The following is an 11,571-nucleotide window of genomic DNA, read 5'->3' on the forward strand; positions in this document are numbered from 1 at the left end:
AGTATGAATGTGTGTTCTTGCTGGATAGTTGTAGAATTTCATATATTGATCATGCCATGAATTGAAAGAAGTAAAGAGTTAAAGATGAAACCTTTTTAATTTGAGTTGCTGAATTTTGGAAGTTGTGGCTGTTCTGATTTTTGGCTCGACTACTGGAAAGGTTTCGAATGTAAAGATTTATAAGATGAAGAGTTGTTTTACTCAAAAGAAAGTAGGAAATCTGATCTTGAGTTCTTACCTATAAAGCACTTCATTTCTGCCTGTGGGAAGAAGGAACTTGTGAGCTAGTGAAAGTTTTGAGCAGATTGTGAGGCAATTATAAGGGAAGGCTACAAGTAATGGCTTCGTTCATACTCTGAATAGGCAGAGAACTTGAAGTTAGGGGATGAAAATAGGGTGACTGCAAATGCAGTGTAGGAGTATGGTAAAAAGGTGGCTGATAGGAAAGCCTTGAGTGAAAGTGAGTTGAAGATTGGTAAAAAGGTGGCTGATATGAAAGCCTTGAGTGAAAGTGAGTTGAAGGCGAGAATGACAATTAAAATCCCACAGAATTTAATAATCGGACTGTAATAAATCCTCAGGGTTAGCTAATTAAAAGCTCGTGCAAATATTTGAATGCTTAATTAATAAATATGCTACGCATATAAATTTAATAACTAAATTTACAAATAGATTTGTAAATCATTTTTATTGGAATTAAATTAAATCATTTTTTTTATCCGGCGTGAATCATCTTAAATTCTAAGTTCAAAATTATTCTAAACTTAGCTTGAGGAAACAAGGTATTACAAATAACCCAATAAAAATGAGGCAAATATTAAATTAATTATTTTACTTAAGGAAATGTTGATTTTAGCCACAAAAATAACCTATAATAATATTAGAGGAAAATCTTTTAATAGCCCCATCTCATAAATCTACAAGTTATATAGCCCTACTTTGTAATACATTAGTTATATAATGTCGCAGCCCGCCTTAACTAAGGATATTAAGTAGAGTGATCTACGACTAGGGATGGGATTAAAGAATAAGGGGAAGAAAGGGGCGTCATTTAGAACTGTAAAGATTACTCAACTTAAGAAAACTCGTCATAATTTCTCATTAATACTCATTTAAACAGTCTATGAAAGACAACATAAAAACTTAATTAATATCATTAATTCAAGTTATACATCATAAGAAACCATTCTCTTAAGACTCAAGATACGACATAACATAACATAACATCGAAAGTATTTTGCAGCTGAAAGTAGCTAGACATATGTATGAAGACATATTCTAGACAGGTTAACTTCATTTATTAACAACCCTGGAGACTCCGCTCATTGCAGCACCATCACCACATCGGCTCAACCTGCACATTTAGAAAACATATGCAGGGCTGAGTACAAAAGCACTCAGTGAACACATGCCAAACATCTCATTCTTATAAAGCTATAAATATTGTCATTGCCATTTCATATGCATAATACAAGGAATTTGTAGTAAGGCCCTGTATTAGCTAAACTCATTTTCATTTCCTCAAAGTTGTCTGCGCAGACTTTCTCATCAAGTAAGTATCATATCTGTTATAACATCAAGTACTGAGAGGGAGGCCTCCCTCTGCAGCACTGTGATCGGCCAACCTGAAAGATGACTCACGACCACCTCAATGTACACAAATCCTTACTAGTATCTACACTAGCATATGACTGAATTCTTCATCTCAAGCAGATAGATAACATACCAAAACATCAAATATTTGGCAATGCAATAACTTCAAAATATATTTTCAGTTCAAGCTTTCATAAACAATTCTCTTCATTGCATTTCATAAAGAACGATTCATCATTTGATCATTTTCATAAAATCGAAACTTAACAATTATATCGTGTCATTCATCTCATTTCGTATAAGAGGCCTGCATGCAGGGGATTTCTATATACGTGTTTAAGAAAGCCCACCTCGTTCCGTCTTGTATTAACGGGGAATATCACTCTCTCCCCATGTCTTTACTTCCCAAAAGCACCTTCATTGCTATGAAGAATCGATGAGAAGAAGGGTCATTATAAAAGAAAACTCATTTATTAACCTAAACTCAAATAAGGAATTAAAACTTAACAATTACTCCCTCCGTCCGCCAAAAGTGTACCATTTTTACTATATTTGGCGTCCGCAAAGAGTATACCACTTTCCTTTTTTGGAAATGGTCCCACCATCCACTTTAATATTTTATCCTTACAAACACTCTTTATTTACAAAAAAACCACTCCAAATTCAATTTCAACCACACATCTCATAAAGTGGTGGGACCCTTTCTCCACTACATCAAAATCATTACCAATTTTATTAAATCTCGTGCCTAGCCAAAGTGGTACACTTTTGGCGGACGGAGGGAGTATATCCCTACTGTCTTGTCAGCGCTGACTTGGCAGCCAGAGCTGACAAACTCGGCAGAGCTGAAAATCACACGCCAGAGCTGACCACTCGGCAGAGCTGAAAATCACACGCCAGAGCTGACCACTCGGCAGAGCTGAAAATCACACGCCAGAGCTGACCATTCGGCAGAGCTGAAATTCACACGCTAGAGCTGAAATTCACACGCCAGAGCTGAATTTCACCCGCCAGAGCTGACTAACTCGACAGAGCTGAAATTCACACGCCAGAGTTGACCAACTCGACAGAGCTGAATTCCACCGCCAGACTCAAAAAGCTCAACACTTACTCATGCTCATCAAACATTCGGTTCTCATTCTTCTCTTTTCTATCATTTCTCAAAAACTTCTAAATTAAACTAGCATGCTCAAGTGACATCCTAGAACACATATACGCAAAAACATTTATCATGCAACGTCCCATACTTCACGAAATTAAACAATCATGTTCTACAAAACTCACACAATTTTGTGCTTGGAAAAATACGAATTTAAAATATAACAATCCTAGCATACTCCTAAGCACAAATATCAAGTCAAAACGATCAAACGAAAATCGAAAGATGAGCTAAACGGCGAACAAGGACGGGGATGCCCTCATTTGTTTCGTAGCTACAGTTTGTTCCGTTCTTACTTACTTCACTAAACATGCTCAACTATATGCTAGGAACAACATATTAAAATTTTACAATGATCCGACATCGTTTCAAAATAAAGTCGACAATCGACGTTTCTCGACGTCGACTAAACTCGAAAATCTAACCATCAAAAAGAAGGTAGGGATGACACCTACCTAGATACGTATTTGAAAAGATGATCGGAGCTCGTCTCCTCGCTCAAAACGGAGCTCAAAAGCTCCACCCAAGCTTTAATGGAAATAAGCGTGAGTGTGGTGTGTGTTTCAGGTGTTAGTGCATGTGTGATTAAAGTGATTAAGTGTTTGGCTGCATCAGCCGAGATATTTAAGTAAGTGGGGGCTTTGGGCGGTTGGGTGGGGTGGTTAAGGGTAGGGTAGGTAGATATTTAGGAATTTAATCCTTTTATTAATCGTTAAATATCTCGTTTCGTCTCGTTTTAACGACTAACTACCCATACTCTTCGTAACTCGCCCTCTCAACCTCTACTCACTTTCATTACACTCATAATTCTATATAAATATAGAAAACGCAAGCTCGTTCTCGAAATTTTAAATAAACGAGCTCTATTCGTTTATCGATAAATCCCGGTTTACTATTCACTTGTCGTCCAAAAACAAAAACTTTTATTATTGGACTCGTATCGAAAAACTAAGAATATTTCTCGACGACGTGCACATAAGATTTTGAAAGTCGACAAAAAGACGAAATAATAATTATTACTCCCTCCGTCCGCCAAAAGTGGACCACTTTTACTATATCGGGCGTCCGTAAAGAGTATACCACTTTCCTTTTATAGAAATGGTCCCACCATTCACTTTAATCTTTTATCCTTACAAACACTCTTTATTTACAAAAAAACCACCCCAAATTCAATTTCAACCACACATCTCATAAAGTGGTGGGACCCTTTCTCCACTACATCAAAATTATCACCAATTTTATTAATTCTCGTGCCTAGCCAAAGTGGTCTACTTTTGGCGGACGGAGGGAGTACTATTCATCGTCAAAAATGCTAAAATTTCAAAAACGTCTTAACAGACTCATATCTCACTTCCGAGTTCATCATTCTCATTCAAATAATTATCTCAAATTATTCAAATCACTACAAGAAACTGGGCGATTAGCGACGGAATTTTCCGTCGCTGATCCCTAAATTTTCGTCGCTAATTTCGATCACCGACTGACGGCCGACGAAAGCCGTTCGTCGCCGGAAATGTGGTCGCTAAGTTGAATACCAACGAAATTTCATTTATGTCGCTAATTTTCCGACGGAATTGACGACGATGAGGCCGTCGATGGTGAACGACGACGAGCGCATCGTCAGAAATCAGCGACGGAAATAGCGACGGAATTTTTCGTCGCTATTTAGCAGCGGACTGAGATTCCGTCGTTATTCGGCTGGCCAACTTTAGTGATGGACTACTGTTCCGTCGCTATTTGTCCGTTCCATATTTAACGACGAACTACAATTCCGTCGCTAATTTAAAAAAAATAAAAAAAATTATAATTTGCTCTACCCAATTATCGACGTCCTATTATACACTTTTATTCTACTATATTATCAATACACCAATCACCAAAACACAAAATCAATAAAATATTAAAATTCTAAAATATCATTCATATGTCATAACATAACAAAATATTCAAGTGTTAAGAAACATAATAGAAATAGACAAATAGTCAAATATTCAATTTAAAGTACAGAACACAACATAATAATCAAGATGATGGTCTGGTGGGTGGAGTGGGTCCTGTAGATCCAGGTGGAAGCCTAGCCAATATCGATCGAGCATACGCTGCTGAGCGTCCTCGAACATACGCTGCTGAGCCTCAAATCGAGCATCGATCTGCTCTTCTTTCTGCCTCATCTCCTCCTTCTGACGTGCTATCTCCGCTAAAGCATCCTGCAACTGCAGCTCCATGTCCACAAGCCGTTGTGGATCGACAGTATGGCCATGGAACTGAGATGTACCACTCGACTGCTCACTGCTCCTATAGCTGGCTGCAAGTCCACCAACTCCAAACATTCTCTTCTTCTTGTCGAGTCCACCAACAGCCTCTACATACACTTTGTTCATATCGATCTCTGGCGGATCAGAATCATCATCCATAGGCTGACTCTGTGAAGCAACTAATTCATGCATCTTGTGGATGATGTAGGGTTTGAAGATGATGGAGCACCCCTACCACTAGAACCTCCTCCTCTCCCACGTGAACCTCTCGCACTAGAAACTCCTCCCACTATCTTCAAAAACCAAAGAAAATGCAAATCACTCCACTAATTAACACCCATGCAAATGCAACAAATCCAAATATTAAAATTCTCATCACCCACAACATCAATATAATATTAGAATTCATCATAATTTCTCATCTCAAATAAAAAAAAAGGTAAAATAAAAGGGCGAACAAGTGTACCATTGCAATTTGCTTGACATTGAGGGCGTGTTTGTTAGGGGTTACAAGGGGGTATTAGCTTATTTATCTCCCCTAAACATGTTGTTTGATAGGCTTCACCACTAATGTTCCAGGCCCGCAGTAAATGGGAAGCCCGCACCAAAGTCACTATTCCACTTAGAAAAGTCATCCCTCCAAGACCCCCAGTTCAATTATATTTTTTGAACAGTGATTTAGATTAGTTTTTCCGTTGACCATTTTATCCCTCAACCTACTTCAACAAAACCAACAAATTCCCAGCGTTCATGGAGCAGTATCGGAATAGGGATCTCTGTATCAAGCAAGAACTTTCTCTCTCTAATTGCAAGTCGACGAGAGAGAAAGAAATGCAGGTGCACCAATTTTATATGCATATATAAGTACATGGATGTGGATGTGTAAGTCAATTTTCTCGCAGAAGAAGACGCCCTAAGATTTGGGGCTAAAGATTCAATTTTGTTGGGGTATTGTTAAATATATCTTTTTTCATTTGACTTTTATGCAAGTATGGATATTTTAGCTATTCGAAGCTCACAGGTGGATTTAGGAATAAATTTGATGCTGGGCTGTTTAGTTTTAGCAAGAATTTGGGTGCCAAAATCTGCAATTTGAAGAACAATAATTCAAAAACGTGTTGCTTCATTCACAATCAAAGCTTGAAATGGCCTTCAAATTATGCTGTGGACTTCACTCTCAGAGCCTCTGCTACTGCTCAAATTGCAGATGATGTCAATTGTGAGAAAGCTCCAATAGCATGAGGTTGATGGGATGAGATCAAGTTATTCGTTGGTCTTCCAGTATTCAGCGACCTTCACAGCTTGGTAGGCGGTAATTTTTGCTTAATTTTCTCCCAATTATGTGAAGGGTTCATCGGATAATTTGAGAATTAAGTGGAGGGTAGTATGGTAATTTCACCAGATATACTATCACTTAGACAATGTTATTAAAAATATGTATAGATTATATGCATTTTAGTAGAACCTATCAAACATCCAAAACAAGTTATACATACATTATTTATTAGCTATCAAACAAAAGATTAAATAATTAAACTCATAAAAGTTGGATTAATTATCTCTATATAATTAATATCTTCATTTTTATATCACACTATCAAACTCGCCCTGATAATATACTTTGCATCTCCAGTGTTTGGATTGATTATCTTTGTACAGCGAGCAACCTAATTATAACAAACAATTATAGCCTATTAAAATAAAATTCAAAAGACCCAAACAAGAGAGAGAATAAAAGAACAATGAGAACATCAGATGCAGGAGTATATCTAACCAATAGTTTTAATCCGATACACGCAACCCTGCTTCTTATTGCCAATTTACAAAAGGCTACAACAGAAGCAAAAATAAATAAGAAATTGGTGCTCGTCTTCATCCAACTCAACCAAAAACATCTACAACAATTGCAGACAATATCAGAACCAAAGACCAAAGAATTGCAAAACATAACATAAAACCAAAATATAATACTTACGAGATGCAGACACCACATCATAATTCATAAAATATACATATATATGCCCAAGCTTTGGCCGACAATTTCTACAATCTACTAATTATAGCAGCTACTGAAATTAAATTAAAAAAACAAAAAATTGAGGGTGAAATTAAGTTTTGGAGTAATTAATTAACTGAAATTTAAAATAAATAAATTAATACACACCTTTGATTGGGAGACGGCGGTGGCTGACTGCAAATCCTCGGCGGTGGCGTCAAATCTAACCTCAAATTGGACTCCGAGACGGCAGTGGCTGCTGGCGTCGGACGGCGAGCGGCTGCTGGCGTCGGGCGTCGGAGGTCGGCACCTCCTCTGCAGCGGCGGCGAGGTGTTGGCGGAGGTGGATCTACACATCGACGGCAGAGTTGGTCCAACGCAGAGGCGCGAGAGTCTCGCGAGTCGGAGGGGGCGACCGTGGGAGGCTGTGGGGACGGCCAGCTCGCCGGCAATTGGGAATTTGAAGTGGGATGTGTGGTGTTTTCGAAGGAGATGAAAAATAGATGGGGGAAACTTTGTGAAATCGAAAGCTGCGTCCGCCTAAGTAAGCCGCGACTTTTTTTAACTTTTTTAGGGCACACCGACGGAAGTATCCGTCGGTAATTCCGTCGCTATTTACCAACGGATAACATTTCGTCGCTGATTTCAATATTAAATTTAAAAGTATTAAATTTTAAAAATTTTACGACGGTATTGAGTCCGTCGATAATATTCCATCGCAATTCCCTCGTTGATTTCGTCGGTAAATTCGCGGGAACTTTTCCCGGCGTTATTGTCTCTAGAACTGCAAATTCATCGGTATTTTGTGACGGAATACATTTCGTCGGTAATTCCGTCGGTGTCCGATAGTTTTTTTTGTAGTGAATACTCATACTCAAATACGGATATAAAATCCACAGCATCCAGATGTGAAAATACTGACTTCTCAAAAACTGTAAATCAAAGTAGTTCTAAATAAATTCTCATGTCTCTATAAAATTAAAGGAAGGAGCTAAAACTTTAATTATTCAAACTTAAGCAATTAAACAAGTCATTAAAAGCCCGGGTATTACATATAATCACTTTTGATTTAAAGTACTATTATACCCTTAGTTTATTTAAGTTTATTTTCTCCCACACAATTAAAATTTAAACTATTTCTCTCTCTCTAAAAAAACTCAAAATCGGCACTCTCTCTTACTCTCAAAATCGCCGCACCATTACTCGCCGCTGCCGAAGCCTAGCCCAGCCCAGCCCCACCCCGCCGTCGCGCGACCTGCCCACGTCACAATCCAGCCCCGACGTCGCACGACCTGTCCACCGAAGCCCGGTTCCACCCCACCGTTAGCAGCCCAGTCCCGCCCTGTCTCCGCCGTCAAAGTCCAGCCCAGTCGTCGTCGAAGTCCAGCCCCACCATGCCACGCCCCGCCTCGCGCTGCTCAAACCCTGTGTCGATCGAAACCCGCGCTGCTCAAACCCTCACGTCCTCTACTCAATCGAGTACACGATGGAGTACTCGATCGAGCATCGAGTACTCGACTGTGACTAGCTTTTTCAAAAGAAAGAACAACCCTGCTTCGCCGCGACTGCTGCTGCTGGACGGCGACGTGGTTGCTGTGGCTACGGCTGGCGGCTGGACGCCAACGACCTGGCGAAGACGTGAAGTTCCAAACTGAAGTTCTTTTGTTTTTGAAACAGTGAAGCTACACGTGAATTTGAAAACAAAAATATTGATTTTGAATTGTTTTATTTGTATGTAATGTTTAAATAAAAATGGAATATAAAATATGAAATAAAAGTATTGAAAAGTCAAAGGGCACTTTAGTCTTTTAAATTAAAAAGGGTTGTATAACTTATGATTTATAAAGTTGGGCTATATAACTTATGTTTTTATGAAAAATGGCTAAAAGTGATAATTCCCACATAAATATTAGCCACTATTACCTAAAATGCCATTTTTTAAAATATAAAAAGAAAAGAAAAAATGAGAATATAATATTTTAAAAATCTAAAATTAATTTTTACAAAAGTTAGAATTTGTTAAAACAAATCAAAACCGCAAAAAGCCTCGCCCACTATGAAGACGTCACAGTCGGACGAATGTCGCTGCCGAGTCGCTGTTGGATTCTCCAAGTTGCGCTATCATCCAGCGCCGTCAAACCCATCGCAAGTCGCCGCAGCATCCCTGACCATGCCACCATCGCCCTTCGTTTATTGTTTGTTATATAATTGTTTTGGTTTTGCTAGGATTGTTGATGTTGTGTTCATTTTATTTTAGGTTAATGTCACTTATTATTGTCTTATCATTTTAGCGAATCTCAAAAAATATCTCAACCTAAAGGTTACAAATCGATACTCAACCTACCAAAAAAATATTGCTTGTGTCCTATTAAAATTTCCTTGTGCCCTGAAATTAACGTAGAATGCCGATCATCCACCATGGCTTTCCAACGTGGACGTGGAAAAAAGAAAAGAAAAAAACGAATATCCAACTAGTTCTAAGCGATATCATTTTAACTTCTACAACTATTAAAATCTCAAATCCTCATCTCATCGTTTCTTCTATATTCTTCACTACCATTCTATGAAACCCTAGGTGGAGAAATTCCATATTGCAGGTAAGAAAAACGATAGCTTGTCAATCGTGCGCAATCGGCTTCCACAAATGTTGTAGCCATTGATCTTGTGATTGTGAAATAATGGAAAACTGTTACAGTGAGGAGTCGATGAATTCAAGTGAAAGAAAATATTACTTACCTTTCTTCAAAATCGACAAGTCTTCGGTTGGACCACAAGGCTTTAGATGAGTAGAATTTTTGCCACCAGTTGGGGACCATCTCAACATATTAAATACATGGTATGAACTCTAAACCCATCAAAAAATCTAACACAGCACAAGAATAACCTGCCTTTTTTCTTCGAAATCGACTCGAAGAGCTCCTTATCTGTCGTCATCGAAATTGACGGAAACCTTCTTATATGTCCTCGTGGAAATTGGGGATATTCACAGCATTATAAAAAGAAAAGAGAAAGTTCCTCTAGACGATTGGGATTTCATAAAATAAATGTTCGACTTGTCAAAAAGAAAGGGATTGTGATTTTCATTCCTTCGTTCGTTATTCATTGTGATGAACCAGAAACAAAAGAAAATTTCTAAGTGTTTTGCTTAGTGAGTTGTCTATTTTTCACTAAGGGTATGTTCTCTTTTCGTTGTAATTTATCATTAAAAAATGAGGGATAAATAAAATTTCACCCTTTAAATCATTCTCTTTGTTTCCTTCATTTCCTACAAAATAGAATTCGACCCTTACTCATTCCTCATTTTCACTACAAAGGAGGGATAATATGAGAAAAATAGAAAATGATTTAAAACGTAAAATTTTGTTTATCCATCATTTTTCATTATAAATTTACAACCATTTTTTCATTATAAATTTACAACCAAATAAAACGCACCATAAACACGTAAGTGTTTATGGTCCCATATATGTAATACTCTCTTCGTCCCAATAATGTTGTCCCCTTTCTTTTGGGCACGGAGATTAAGGAGTGTGAAATTAGTGTTGTAAAATAGAAGGCCCCACATGTTTAAGAAAAAGTAATTAAAACTTAATTATCTTTGTTTCTCTCTCCTCACAGCCGCTGAAACCCTCCCCCCCCCCAACGTCTCTCTCCCTCAACATACACTATGCAGAAGCCGCACCGCCGGCGACACCATGCTTCACAGGCGCGACGCCGTCTTCTTTACCCTTCGGCAGCAACCCCCTCCCTCTCTCTCATCCTCATGCTTAAAACAACACACTTAAACAAACGACGTTGCCCACATCCTCTCCGAATCACTTTTCTTCTCTCTAATTCCGGCGTCGGCAACAACCTTAATAAGATTTCTACTTTTACAAAGCTTTCGTTTTGAAACATCATGTGTTCTTATTCCCTTAATAAGATCCCTAATTTTGGTGAGCCCTAATGATGAGGACTAGAATACTCATCAGCGCTGTGCTTGGCAATACTAGATTACTATTATTGTTATTATTATCACAGGAACTAATGAACGTAGGTCTAACTAAAAAGACTTGCTAACAAATGAATACGAAGAGTCAATCAGCCTTAACCAAAGTGCAGAGCTGCTGCCTTGCTAGAGTGCAACACCACCAGCGCAGACCAGAGCAGCGCAGCAGAGCTGCGCAGCCAGAGCAGAGTAGCGCAACAGAGCTGCGTAGCCAGAGCAGCGCAGCAGCGCTGCGCAGCCAGAGCAGAGCAGCGCAGACCAGAGCAGCGCAACAGCGCTGCGCAGCCAGAGCAGAGCAGCTCAGCAGCGCTGCGCAGCCAGACCAGAGCAGCGCAGACCAGAGCAACGCAGCAGCGCTGCGCAGCCAGAGCAACACAGTAGCGCTGCGCAGCACAGCAGCGTAGAACAACCAGAGCGCAGAGCTGACCTTTCTAGAACCGGAGTTACCCGCTTCACCAACGAAGGACAACGTAGATGGGTCAAATCAAGACTAAGGTGTATTAAGGCATTAAAGGGCCTAAATCCAATTATTAAAGTTCATGGGCCTAAGGCCTTTAGGGCTCACTTTCACATCTATAAA

At 39.0% G+C, this 11,571-nt stretch overlaps 1 protein-coding gene and 1 long non-coding RNA gene across 2 annotated transcripts; one reads left to right on the forward strand and one right to left on the reverse strand.

Annotated features, from left to right (window-relative positions):
* Nucleotides 1-4,646: 4,646 nt before the first annotated feature.
* On the reverse strand, nucleotides 4,647-7,550 carry LOC131006609 (uncharacterized). Its single transcript, XM_057933785.1, has 4 exons — nucleotides 7,172-7,550; nucleotides 6,617-6,674; nucleotides 5,474-5,493; nucleotides 4,647-5,300 (listed from the first exon to the last, which is right to left on the reverse strand). Exons 1-4 carry the CDS (start codon nucleotides 7,358-7,360, stop codon nucleotides 5,187-5,189), a joined length of 381 nt encoding a protein of 126 aa, XP_057789768.1. The 5' UTR covers nucleotides 7,361-7,550; the 3' UTR covers nucleotides 4,647-5,186.
* Nucleotides 5,509-6,471, forward strand: LOC131006610 (uncharacterized). Its single transcript, XR_009095629.1, has 2 exons — nucleotides 5,509-5,844; nucleotides 6,215-6,471. It is a non-coding gene; the product is annotated as an uncharacterized LOC131006610 (long non-coding RNA).
* Nucleotides 7,551-11,571: the final 4,021 nt, after the last annotated feature.

This window comes from Salvia miltiorrhiza, chromosome 1 (genome assembly GCF_028751815.1).
Source record: "Salvia miltiorrhiza cultivar Shanhuang (shh) chromosome 1, IMPLAD_Smil_shh, whole genome shotgun sequence".
NCBI lineage: Eukaryota > Viridiplantae > Streptophyta > Magnoliopsida > Lamiales > Lamiaceae > Salvia > Salvia miltiorrhiza.

Excerpts from the sequence above, each read along its gene's own strand:
- LOC131006609 (XM_057933785.1), bottom strand. The coding sequence starts at position 7,360 with ATGTGTAGATCCACCTCCGCCAACACCTCGCCGCCGCTGCAGAGGAGG. Across the intron at positions 6,675-7,171 it reads CCGCCGTCTCCCAATCAAAG|GTTGCTCGCTGTACAAAGAT; the intron begins GTGTGTATTAAT and ends TGTTATAATTAG. Across the intron at positions 5,494-6,616 it reads AGATGCAAAGTATATTATCA|ATGTCAAGCAAATTGCAATG; the intron begins GGGCGAGTTTGA and ends AACACGCCCTCA.